The sequence below is a fragment of the Gekko japonicus genome, unplaced genomic scaffold (genome assembly GCF_001447785.1).
Source record: "Gekko japonicus isolate JY-2015 unplaced genomic scaffold, Gekko_japonicus_V1.1 scaffold4338, whole genome shotgun sequence".
NCBI lineage: Eukaryota > Metazoa > Chordata > Lepidosauria > Squamata > Gekkonidae > Gekko > Gekko japonicus.
This window is the reverse complement of record NW_015160960.1, coordinates 1242-12820: the sequence shown is the minus strand read 5'-3', so window position 1 is coordinate 12820 and position 11579 is coordinate 1242. Positions and strand designations below refer to the sequence as shown.

The window sequence follows — 11579 nt, the reverse complement described above, 5'->3', positions numbered from 1 at the left end:
ATTCCTGCTTGAATTGACATGGCCCCTTTAACAAGTGGACCTGAAAACACTAATTTGTTGATTTGACAAGTTTTGCTCTCTTGAAATTCTTGCTTGGAGTTTGCATTAGTTGAGAGCTTGGCACTATTCCTCACAGGTTTAACAAGCTTTGATGCTCCTTGGAGGTATAAAGTGTTATTGATGATTAATGATAAGGTAAGCTGCTTTTTTTAGGCATTATATTGATTTGATGTATGTTGGGGGGTTGCATTAAAATTAAATCTTATTAATTCCATCAGCTCCAATGTAGAAGTATCAAAGGAAGACTGCATGAACCAAACTCTCTGATGAAGATATGAGCGAAATGCCTGAGACTACCTGGGGTCTACGTTAGTAGTAATTCAGTTTAAAGATTGCCACACCCATGTGGACATATTGTGAAGCTCGAAACCTTGCTAAGCTCATTTCAGCATTTAGTGGATGTTCCAAAGCTTTTGAAAAATATTGATCCGACTCAAGATTTATATCTTTATTGATATCATTGTATAAAAAGGACCTTCGGTGACTGTGTAAATGCACACCCCTGTTTTGTTATTCATGAGCTTTCTATTTTGGATTGGTTTATGCTTTTGTATTTTGTTCACTGTGTTTGTATGAAACAATAGAAAATTGGTTATTAAAATATTTAAGAACATTTCATGACACAAACAAACAAAAAGAATATTTAGACTTGTTATTTGAATAATTGTTTTAAAAAGCATACAGCTTTTAGCTTAGGCTATTAGATTAGGTACTCAAGATGGCCAGAACAAGAGAGATCCAAGAAGATATCCTTTCTTTTTTTATACCTACAGCAGTATCTGCTATCTTAACAAAGTACTTCATGTTTGAATTACATTAAAGATATCTTTGTTATTCTATGACACCCTACTGCACCCAGCTTTCACAGTTAGTGTTTTGGCTGATCAGATTAAGTATATATTTGTTCAGGTCAGGCAATATCTTCTTTTCAGGATCTCTCCCCACCCACTGTGCCCAGATCCCTCCTCCGTACACAAAACTCACATTTCACATCCAGCTGCATGGTGCTTTTGGATATTTCCGACCAATTCCATTTTTTCAGGGAGCAGACGAGAGACTTCCCATGGTCCTCCAAGGTCATTTGCAAACTCACAACCGTTTGGATCGCTCCATTATTGATAGTTGTTCTTTGTGAAGACAAACGAGTCCCTCCTAAGCCACTGATAGTCAGTCTTAGTGGTTCTTCAGGGCAATGGTACGGTACAGAGCAGGTCACTCTGGTCCACCCTTCTTGGATATCTTTAGGACTGATGTCCATCTTAGGCTCTGGAGGTGACTCTACATTCAGGAAATAAATTGGGATATGTCCAAGTTATGGTCAGGGGGAAATCTCAAAAGATATCCTTGTGGAAATGTGTGGCTTCTTCTCCTGGATTCTGCATGGACACAGATGCTTCGGCCATATGCCTAAAAATCAGCAGCTAGACCCACAACATGCAGCCCCGACTCACATGCTTTCACATATGACACCTGTTAGGATAGGGATTTCAGAGGACACAGCGACCTGCTGCTAGGGTATGGAAAAATTGGCCCTCCACTGCCTCTGCTAGCATGAATGGCCACTGACAGTCCATGTGGCACATGACATGGGCTTCCTCTAATGCTCCAGGTGCTGCAGCATACAAGCTGCCTCCCATCCTCTCTCGTGCTCAGTGAGGAGCAAGTTTCCCAGCAGATGGAAAGAACCGTGGTTATCTGGTCCATTGCAAGATAAGTTACAGATGTGTTCCTGCCCAGAAATCTTTGCGGTGGGTCAGCTTGACCAGTCAGAACTCAGCGTGGAGGAAGACTCCTCAAGTGTCGCAGAGCCTGGGCCCAGCTCACAAGAAGCAGCTGAAGAAAGCCAGGAGCTCCAGGATTCAGAACTGACAGCTGAAGCTGACTCCTCCAGACAGACTATGGGAGGGGAGGATGAAGACCAGCTGTCAGCTATGCTGCCATGAGTGTGGTGTATGTTTCTAATTGCTGTGCATTCCTTCCCATGCGCTTAATGGCATCTTAGCTGTAACGTATATCTCTCAAGGCCACGGGAGGAGTTGGTGTGTCTAGAATCCGTGGGAAGCTTCCTACCTTCCCAGCTTCTGCAGGCGTTAGTTATCTGCCAAATGCCCGCTTGCGGGAGCCCATCTAATTGGGTACTACGTGGGGGGGGTGCATACGAATGCCCTATATCCTATTATGTGCATGGGTAACCCGCCATTCCTAACAGCGTTCATGTTACTGCATCTATAGCTTTTCAATAAAAGTAAAACCTTCCTGGAAGCGTGTACGTCGTTGTTTTGCTGTGGATCCTGACACCAGCTGGGGCAAGATGACTCCTCAGATTCCCCCTCATTAACAGACCAGTGCCAGGAGTGATCTCATCAGCAACTTACAGAGAGAAGGCGCAGTGCGTGTCTCTTGGCTTAACGCTGGCATTTGGCTAGCAGCACTCCTGAGTGATTGCAGGACCTTACCTTCCTTAACTCAGCTCGTCATGAAAGGCTTATTTAAACCAAGCTGGGACAACTTTCTAGCGGTGTAGCAATGAGTCATATATCTGTGAATCCAGCTACCACAACTTCTGCCTTGCTCCCTGTGGTTTTTGGACTGACCTTGGACTTTGCTATCTGCTCCATTGCAAGATAAGCTACCGATGTGTTCCTGTGTCCAGAACTCTCTTTTTTTTTTAATGGACTCATCTCTGTTATGGTATACAAATAATTTCTCAGAGACTTTTAAGGCAGTGTTGTATAGTGCCAGTGCAGGAAAATGGAAACAAACCTCATATTTGTATGACCCAACATGATATTTTGTGAAATGTTTTTTGCAGCAGATTCATAGGACTTTAAACCATATACAGAAAAATCTGGAACTAGACCTGAGAAAAGTTGCCCAGTAACGGCAGTGGGCAAAAGGGCACATTTTGCTATGTCTAGGTTGTGGGATAATGCACAGACGATACACATCTGGAAATTTGGAATTTTACATAACAGTTCCCATTGACATGTCAGTAATCATGTGTGTGTGTAGCCTTATGTATTGGCTGTTTCCAGCTCTCCCATTGGTTGTGCAATGTGCTCCATGAGCCCATCAACCGCCACTCAAGAATTCTCGCATGCCATTGGCCGGGTGCTGGGTCTGCTCCTCTTCCCTGCTCACTCCCACTTCAGCCACTGTTCCCTGTCAGAATAACTGGTAAATGGCTGGTTAACTGCTCGGCTCCTCTGTGGGATTAACTTTTCCCCCAGTGGCTGTTGGTAGGCAACCAACCTTGGTTCTGTCAGTAAAAAGACAAAGGAAGGAAACCCTTTCCAGGCCTTTGTGAGGAACTCAATGGGACCAGCCCTGACTAGGGTTGCCACCTCCAGGTTGGGAAATTCCTGGAAATTCTGTGTCTAAGGAAGCCAGAGTTTGGGGAGGGGAGAGGCCTCAGCTGAACAGAATGCCCTACAAACCACCATCCAAAGCAGTTATTTTCTCCAGGGGGAGAGAGAGATCTGTTGACTGGAGTTCAGTTGTGATACCTGGTGATCTTCAGGCTCCACCTGGAGGTTGGCTACTCTAGGTGTAGCAGTTAGTGCTTCAGAGCAGGGTCTGCCAGACCCAGGTCCTTGCCATGGAAGCTGACTAGGTGATTTTGGACCAGTCACAGATTTTCAGTGTAATCCCCTCCCCCACCTACTGCCAGCTTTGCCACTTTCCGGTCAGAATAAAATGTGAAAACCGCTCTCTCTCCTGCTTGGCTCCAACATGGCTGGCTGGCTAAAGAGGTGTGCCAGCAGCCATCAAACCATTCTCTTCAACCCCCTGCTGAAGAAGGGGGTATCCCCTAGGCTTGCCAATTTCCAGGTGGGACCTGGAGATCTCCTGCTGTTACAGTTGATCTCCAGATGACAGAGATCCGTTCCCCTGGAGAAAATGGCTGCTTTGGAGGGTAGATCGCATATGTTATGCCTCTGCTGGACAGCCAGCATGCATTGTGCCTTGCAGTAGTTTGCCCTAGTGCATACACTATCCTTCAGTGTCATCCTAAGATCCTTCTAAGTCCATCAAAGTGCATGGATTTAGGAGAATGTCTCTTTGCTATGGTCCTGGGAGTGGTCACATTCTGCCAGGGGGTGACCCACCAGCCTGGTGAGAGGGCTGCCAGCAGGGCTGGTTAAACAAAGTGTTGACCCTTCTTCAGGAGGCATCAACATGGGACCCAGGCATGGTGGAAGATGCCACTCTGGCGCCCACCCATGTTGACCCCTTGAGAGATTCCTCCATTGCTGGCAGTTCTTTCAAAATGATAGCTCCTGTTACAGTTGAGCTGATGCACCTACGAGGCAACCAATTCAGAAGAGGAGGAGCAGGTAGGAAGCCCAAAGGTGTTTTGCTGATGGTGGGAATGGAAAACAGATTGTTCTGAGGACAGGATGGAGGTTTGCAATTGCAGCCCTCCAGGACTCTCATATTTTTCAGTATGTTGGAGAAACAAGATTATTAGGTACTCTTAGCCTGCCCCTCCCCTCTTCACTAAGACATTGATAATAGCCACATACTTCCCATATTAGGCATGTCCCACCAATATACTGACAGCCTACTGCCTCCACAGATCTTAATATTTTGTATCCTGTACACCACGTGATAGGTATTGGTTCGGCTCTAAAAAAAGAAATCTGATATGATGAATTCTTTCACTCTTGGCCTTGACTATCACTGTATTGCATTGATCTCTCATTCATTTTCTGTTATCATACACTGTGCCCTCATATGGAATTGGTGTCAATGTTGTTCTTGGTTTTGTTACTCCTTCTGCTCTGAGTCGCAGCGCATGCACAATTTCTACAGGAAGGGCTTTTCTAAAAAAATTCCTATGCTATCTTTCCTGGGTTAATTTCTGCATGTTAGATTATGGCTAAAGGAGAAAGAGCAAAGGGGAGGAGAGACTATTGCTAAAGACACAAGAGCAGTAAAAGAAAAAAAGGTTCCAGTGTGAACCAGATTCCAGAGCCATACAATGGTGTAGCAAGGGGGGGGGGGTTGGAAAGATGCTACTGCAATCAGACAGATACCCTGTGAGTCAGCTGATCATTTGCCTTGTCCATGTTCTTGAACCCTAGCCTGTGCTACAGACTGTTGTCCATCTACCAATCATATCCTTCTGCTAATCAGCAGGGGTGCTCATAAGGGATGTGCCATTTTCCCATGCCAGGATTGGGAAAGTGTTTCTGTCTTAGCATCACTCCCCTAGCACACCGTCCAGAAGACGTCCCATTCACATCTCACAGTACTGATCCCCTGAAAAGATAACGTGTAATGGATGAAGAGGAAAGAGAAACATCTCTACTAAATTCTTACCAGCAACATTAACTGTAGCATTGAGAAACCACTTAGATCGCTGAACCGGCTGACTATACGAAGCAGAAAGTCTTGCCCCATAGATGCCGCTGTCCACCATCTGGACTTGAGAGATCTTCAAACTGCAGTCTTTCTTTTCTAAATCCCCTACAAACTCTAATGGACTTCCAGAAAAAGACCGCAGTCGGGTGATGTAGTGTCTTGATGTTGCAGAGCTGTCGTATAGTAAGTGGCCAGAGTACTCTGAATAGATCGTATCATAAAAAGGTTGGAAAAACCAAAGCAGGGAGATGTCTCTGAGAACAGCCCCGTTATAGTGACTGATCTGGCAGGGAATCACTACACAGGATCCTTTCCAGGTAACCAGAGAATCGGGGTTTATCTTCAATGGGTTCGGGTTGCAAAGGAAACCTGAAACGGAAGAAACACAGGGCAGAGTTTGGTCAGCTTCCCGTGTTCTCTTAGAACTAAATCTTACAGAAACCCTTAATCTCCATTGCCCTCTCTTCTAAAGGAAACCAAGCCCCCAAAATGTTACCTTCACTCCAATATCCAACTGTGATTTGCCTAATGAGATAGTTGGATAAATCCCTATATCCAGGACTCTAGGTGTGAACTGGATAATTTGAGGTTTCTTTTAGCAGAGGTGGATTTTAATATTACATTGTCAGTTGCCAGGTTCTTTTCTCAGTCGATTAAGATTAAAAATCATTAAACATTTAGATTATATAGACACATGTATTAAATAAATCCCCTTCTTTTTTTTAGTCATAGTGTGACACTGTTCAGAGCCGAATTGGCTGTAAGAGCAGTATCATTACAGTAAAGTAAAGATGCGCCATGAGAGGTTTTCCAAGCTGGAGGAGTTTCCCAAACAGTTTTTGCTTTGGTTTGAGTTGAAGTTGTCAGTGGCTCTGAAATAGTAAGTGGGACCTATTCCCCTCAAGCAGCTGTTCCGCCGCTCTTCAGTTTCCCCCGGTTGTATTGGTCAATTTCACACTATTTGCTGTGCAGCCGCATTTTGACCTGCATCTTCCCCTGATTTCCTCTGCATCTTCTCTATTTAAAAAAAACCAACCCAATTTTTTTAACATAACAGACAAGCAAAACATAAAATGAGGATATCTAAGTATTCTTAAATTTCTTTTTAACAAAAGTCATACCTAATTTAATTGTAATTTTATCCATTACACCTAATATCGTTGTATATATCTCTTGCAAATATGTAAATGTTATAGTTTATATGTCCTTGTAACTATTTATAAGTCTGTAAATTTTATTTGTTGTATCCTTCAAGCCATTTGTAAAATCTTGACCAAGTATTTTAAAAAAATTGTCTCTGGTTGTCCATTCAGAATTAATGTTAACTTATCCATTTCAGCAGTTTCCAACAATTTGCTTTAAATTTCTTCTCTCAAAGGTGTTTCTTTATTTCCCCAGTGTTTGGCATATAATATTCTTGCTGATGTTATTACATGTAAAATAAAATAAAAGTCATTTTTTTTACAATTTTCTGGTAAAATATTCAATAAAAATATTTCTGGTACAAAGGGTACATTATTTTAAACATTTTTTGTAATATTTCATTAATCCAACACCAATAGTTTTTTTTGCTTTATCACATAACCACCACATATGGTAAAAGGTCCCAGCATCATTTTGATATTTCCACCATACATTTGAAAGATTAGAATAAAACCTTTGCCACTTGCTCTGTGGTGATATACCATCAGTAAAACATTTTATAGATATTTTCCTTATATGAAATTTCTTTAGTAATCTTTACATTTTTTCCCCACACCTTTGACCACTGGTCAATATTATGGCCCAAGTTTTGTGCCCACCTTATCATAACATTTTTGACTACTTCATCTTGGGTCTTAATTTCTAACAATAGTGCATAGAATTTCTTAATCAATTTCTGATCAGAGTACATCAATATCTTATTGAATTCTGTTATTTTGTCATAAAAGCCTGTTGATTTGTCTTTGGTATATTTTGATTCAACTTGTGCTTTTTCCCACCATGTAAGATTTTCTATTGTCTTTAATTCATTTTTATTATCCAGTATATCTTCATATTTTAGCAGTGAATCCTCCTGGAATAAATTAGGGTTTGTGAAGGCTTCCAATGCGGCCACCCATTTTGGTATCTTGGCGTAAAGGTTGATTTTAATTTCTTCTCAAACCTTCAATAGGGAAGACCTAATAAGGTGTTGTTTAAAATATTTGTATTTGCCTTCTCATACCATACAAAGACGTGCCAACCTAGCAAAGGATTGTGACCTTCTAATTTCAATCATCTTGTATCTTCCAAAGTAATCCAGTATTTCAGCCATGTCAAGGCTGCTGCTCTGTAATATAAGAGCCAACCTGGTAGAGCAAATCCGGCTCTCTCTTTAGCATCTTGTAGTCCTTTAAGTTTAATTCTAGGTTTCTTATTCAGCCAAATAAATTGTATCGACAATTTGTCAAGTTCTTTAAAATATCTCTGATTTTGAAGGATAGGGATTGTTTGAAATAAAAAAAAAATCAATCTTGGCAATATACTCATTTTAATACTAGCGATTCTTCCCATAATGGATATTTGAAGATTTTTCCACTTTTCCAAATCTTTTTTTATTCCTTTTATGAGTTCCATATAGTTATTTTCAACCAAAGAGCTGTATCTACTTGATATATTTATTTCTAAGTATTTCACTCTCTTTTGAATCTCCAGGCATGCTAGTTCTTGCAGGTGGTGGGCTTGGGCTTTGGTCATAGTTTTAATAAGCATTTTTGTTTTGTTAGAGTTCATTTTAAGCCCTGCCACCATGCCATACTCTTGCAAAGAGTCTACAAGTTGTTTGATAGAATTCAGTGGCTTCTCTAGTATGAATACTAAATTGTCAGCAAAGGCTTGGAGTTTATATTCTTCTCCTCTTATTTGGAGTCCTTTAATTTGTACATCCACTCTGATTGTGTTATTTAAAACCTCAAGAACAAAAATAAACTACAATGGAGAAAGTGGGCAACCTTGTCTAGTTCCCTTTTGTATATCATTATTTTGTGATGGGTCACCACCATTAATTAAAACCTTGTGTTGTTTAGTGTAGATTGCTCTGATCATTGTATGAACATTGTTGCCAGACTCAGCTTCTAAAAGTAACTCCAGCATAAAATTCCACCTGACATTATTGAAGGCTTTTTCTGCATCTAAAAAAAATTAGAGCCATTTATTTTTCCGGGTATGCTTCAAAATATTCTATTACATTTAATTTCATTCTTACATTATTTCTGAGTTGTCTTTTAGGAAGAAAACCTGCTTGGTCTCTATGAATTGTTTGAGATAGGACTCATTTCATTCTTGCAGTCAAAATGGAGGCATAAATTTTGTAATCCACATTTAATAAAGAAATTGGCCTATAGTTCTTAACTTCTTTCTCATCTGAATTTTGTTTATGTATTAGTGTTATCAAAGCTTCATTCCAAGACTTTGGAGTTTTCCCTTCAATTATTATATTTTGGATAACTGTTTTTAATGGCAATATCAATTCATCTTCAAATAGATAACATTTCACAGGAAGTCCATCAAGACCTGGGGGTGGGGGTTGCCTTTTTTGTTTTTTCAGTGCTTCTGTCACTTCAACAAAATATATTGGCTCATTCAAAATTTTCCTTTGCTCTTCTTTGAATATTTTACTTTTGTGATTTTCCATATATTTTTAAATTTGATCTTGTGTTGGTTCTCTTCTCTGGTAGAGCTTTCCATAAAATAGTTCAACAATTTTTTTCAAACATTTGGGTTTGTTTGTTTTCTTTTTTCCTATCATCTCTAAGTATCCTTATATGTCTTTTCTCCTTTTCTTTACATAATTTATAGGCTAGCCATCTGGTTGGTTTCTTTGCATTTTCAAAATAATTTTGTTTGGCATACTTTATTTATTTATTTATTGCAATCCATTTGATGATGTAAAGTTTTAATTTGACTTTTATCTGTTCAGTTGAGGGATCTTGTTTCAACTTTTCTTCCTGTTTTTTAATCTGTTCTTGGATCTGATGAAATTTTTCTGAGCTTAACTTTTTTACTCAATCTTCAAAAAACAGAATCCAAAAGACGCAGGGGAAATCGGGGGGAGATGCAGGTCAAAATGCAGCCGTCCAGCAAATAGTGTGAAATTTACCAATACGACCGGGAGGGGGGGAATTGAAGAGCGACGGCAGCACAGCTGCTTGTGGGAAGTCGGTCTAAGTCATTTAGTAAGTAAGTCATTTCAGCTTATACAAGACTTGAATCTTTCTTGGAGTGCTTCTTTGGACACTAGCTTGTATCCATCTGTGACAGGCAGAGCTAAGAAAGGTGCCCCAGAAAACAAGGCAGCCAATGAAAGCAATGCTCTGAATCCAACAGGAGCTGTCCTGGGGGAGTTAGAAGTCCAAAAGGAGATGTAAGGAAAGATGGGGTTAAGAGTTAGGTCTTGAGACTTTGTTTCATAAGAGCGTTAACATTCGTTTCAAGTTGGGTGTTTGTTTGTTTTTCAAAATGAACATGCTTCTTGTTCACTTTTTTAAAGAAATCTTTTTGCCCTTTCACACTTTACCTCAGTGAGTGTTCTAAGTTTAAGAGGTTTTTTTGTTTTGTTTTTAATGTCACTCTTGGGTCCTGTCCCCTCAACCTCATCTTATATTTTTATATGTTTGATTTTCTGCTGAGACCCCCCAGAGAAGTGGGGGAGGTGGGAAATTAAAATGGTCACCAGGAGAATGAATCCAGTGTGGGGCGGTGGCTAGCCCCCCGGGATACCCTTCATAGCATCTTTTCTTTTTAATTTAATCTCTCACAGTTACTTCTTCTGTTATTCCCATTGGCCTGTAGGTGGGGCTGTGCAGTTGGCCAAGGAAGTTCCAACCACATACCATCTTGTCTGGAACCGTGACCTCAGGTGCATAATAACAAGACATGCCTGGCTAAGACAAGGAAGGTGCCATCAGGTCAACACTATCATCCCAGCCCTGTAGTGGAGCAGTTGTCATGGAAACAGCAACACAGACTGGCCATACAAAAAACCTAGATACCTTAAGTTTTTTTTGGGGGGGGGGATTCGTGTTCCCTTCTCCAGGCTATTTAGAGTTGGGCTAAGGCAACCAACCCTCCAGGTGAATCCTGAACTTCTCCCAGAATTAAAATATTTTCGGAATTCAGAAGGAACTGAGCAACCACCTCATCCCAACCCTACAGTGCTGTCATGGTCATAGCAACAAACAGGTCAAGCAAAAGCCCAGCATATCTCAGTAGGTTTGAGGGGCCTCATTAGCTCTGCTCAGCTTATGTAAATAATGGGCAAATCGCAATTGGAGTGGGAGAGTCCATGGGGGATAAAATGGGGAAAGGCTCCTCTCAATAACAAGAATGAGGAGGATACAGTTGCTAGCCAATCCCCTCCCCTCCCTATCTGAGGCTCACTAAGGCAGTCTCAAGAGACCCAGAACAGAACAAGGACTTAAAAGTTTAGATTTTGATTCCAGACCCTTCCCAGATCACTGGCATGTATAGCCTGAGGGAGTATACATTTGCTTGAGCATAACTCCTTTTACATCCTGCCAGGGAAAATTTCAGCTTGTTGCCCCATGAGACGTACACTACTGTCTTGTATCTTTCTTTCCTACTCTTCTCACAGACCAAAGAGAGACACATTCCACAGCACTGGCACAAATCATTACCTGTAAGGAAGAGCAGCCAAACCAAATTCTGCATGGTGAGCTCCAGAAGGGGCCAAACCTGAGGAAAGAGAAGTTGATTAGATCTGTCTCTCATTCTCCTTGTTTTTATCACTACCAAGAGCCTCACTAAATGGTCGGAGGGGCAAGGAATTGGGCTCATTAAAGTGAGCAACAACCTACCACTTGGTCCCTCTCACAGAGACCCAGACATTCTGACCACACCTATCGACCAGTCCAGGAAACCAGCCATTGTTACAAAATTTTCCCAGCCCCACGTGCCATTCACAGAAAGACCCATATGCCACGCCCCCCCCAGAACACCCTTCAAGTCCCCCTACCTGAGCGATGAGGGGACCTGGCAACCCCAGGAGTCATTTCCTGCAGGAGCGCACAGGAGCGGAGCTCCAGCATTAAAGAGCCCAGGGGGCGGGCACATGCAACAAGCCCTGCCCCCTGCTCCCAGCAGCCCTCAGTCGGAGCAAGAAGCAGCCAGGT

The 11579-nt window shown here is 41.5% G+C and overlaps 1 protein-coding gene across 1 annotated transcript in view; it reads right to left on the bottom strand.

Annotated features, from left to right (window-relative positions):
- The window catches only part of LOC107122293 (B-cell receptor CD22-like), a 16048-nt gene extending 4909 nt beyond the window's left edge, over positions 1–11139 (bottom strand). Inside the window, exons 1-3 of the mRNA XM_015425343.1 lie at positions 11085–11139; positions 5386–5796; positions 1045–1338 (exon numbers count right to left, since the gene is read on the bottom strand). Of these exons, the coding sequence (XP_015280829.1) occupies positions 1045–1338; positions 5386–5796; positions 11085–11118 (739 nt within the window). The 5' untranslated portion in view covers positions 11119–11139. The remainder of the gene's footprint in view (positions 1–1044; positions 1339–5385; positions 5797–11084) is intronic.
- Positions 11140–11579: the final 440 nt, after the last annotated feature.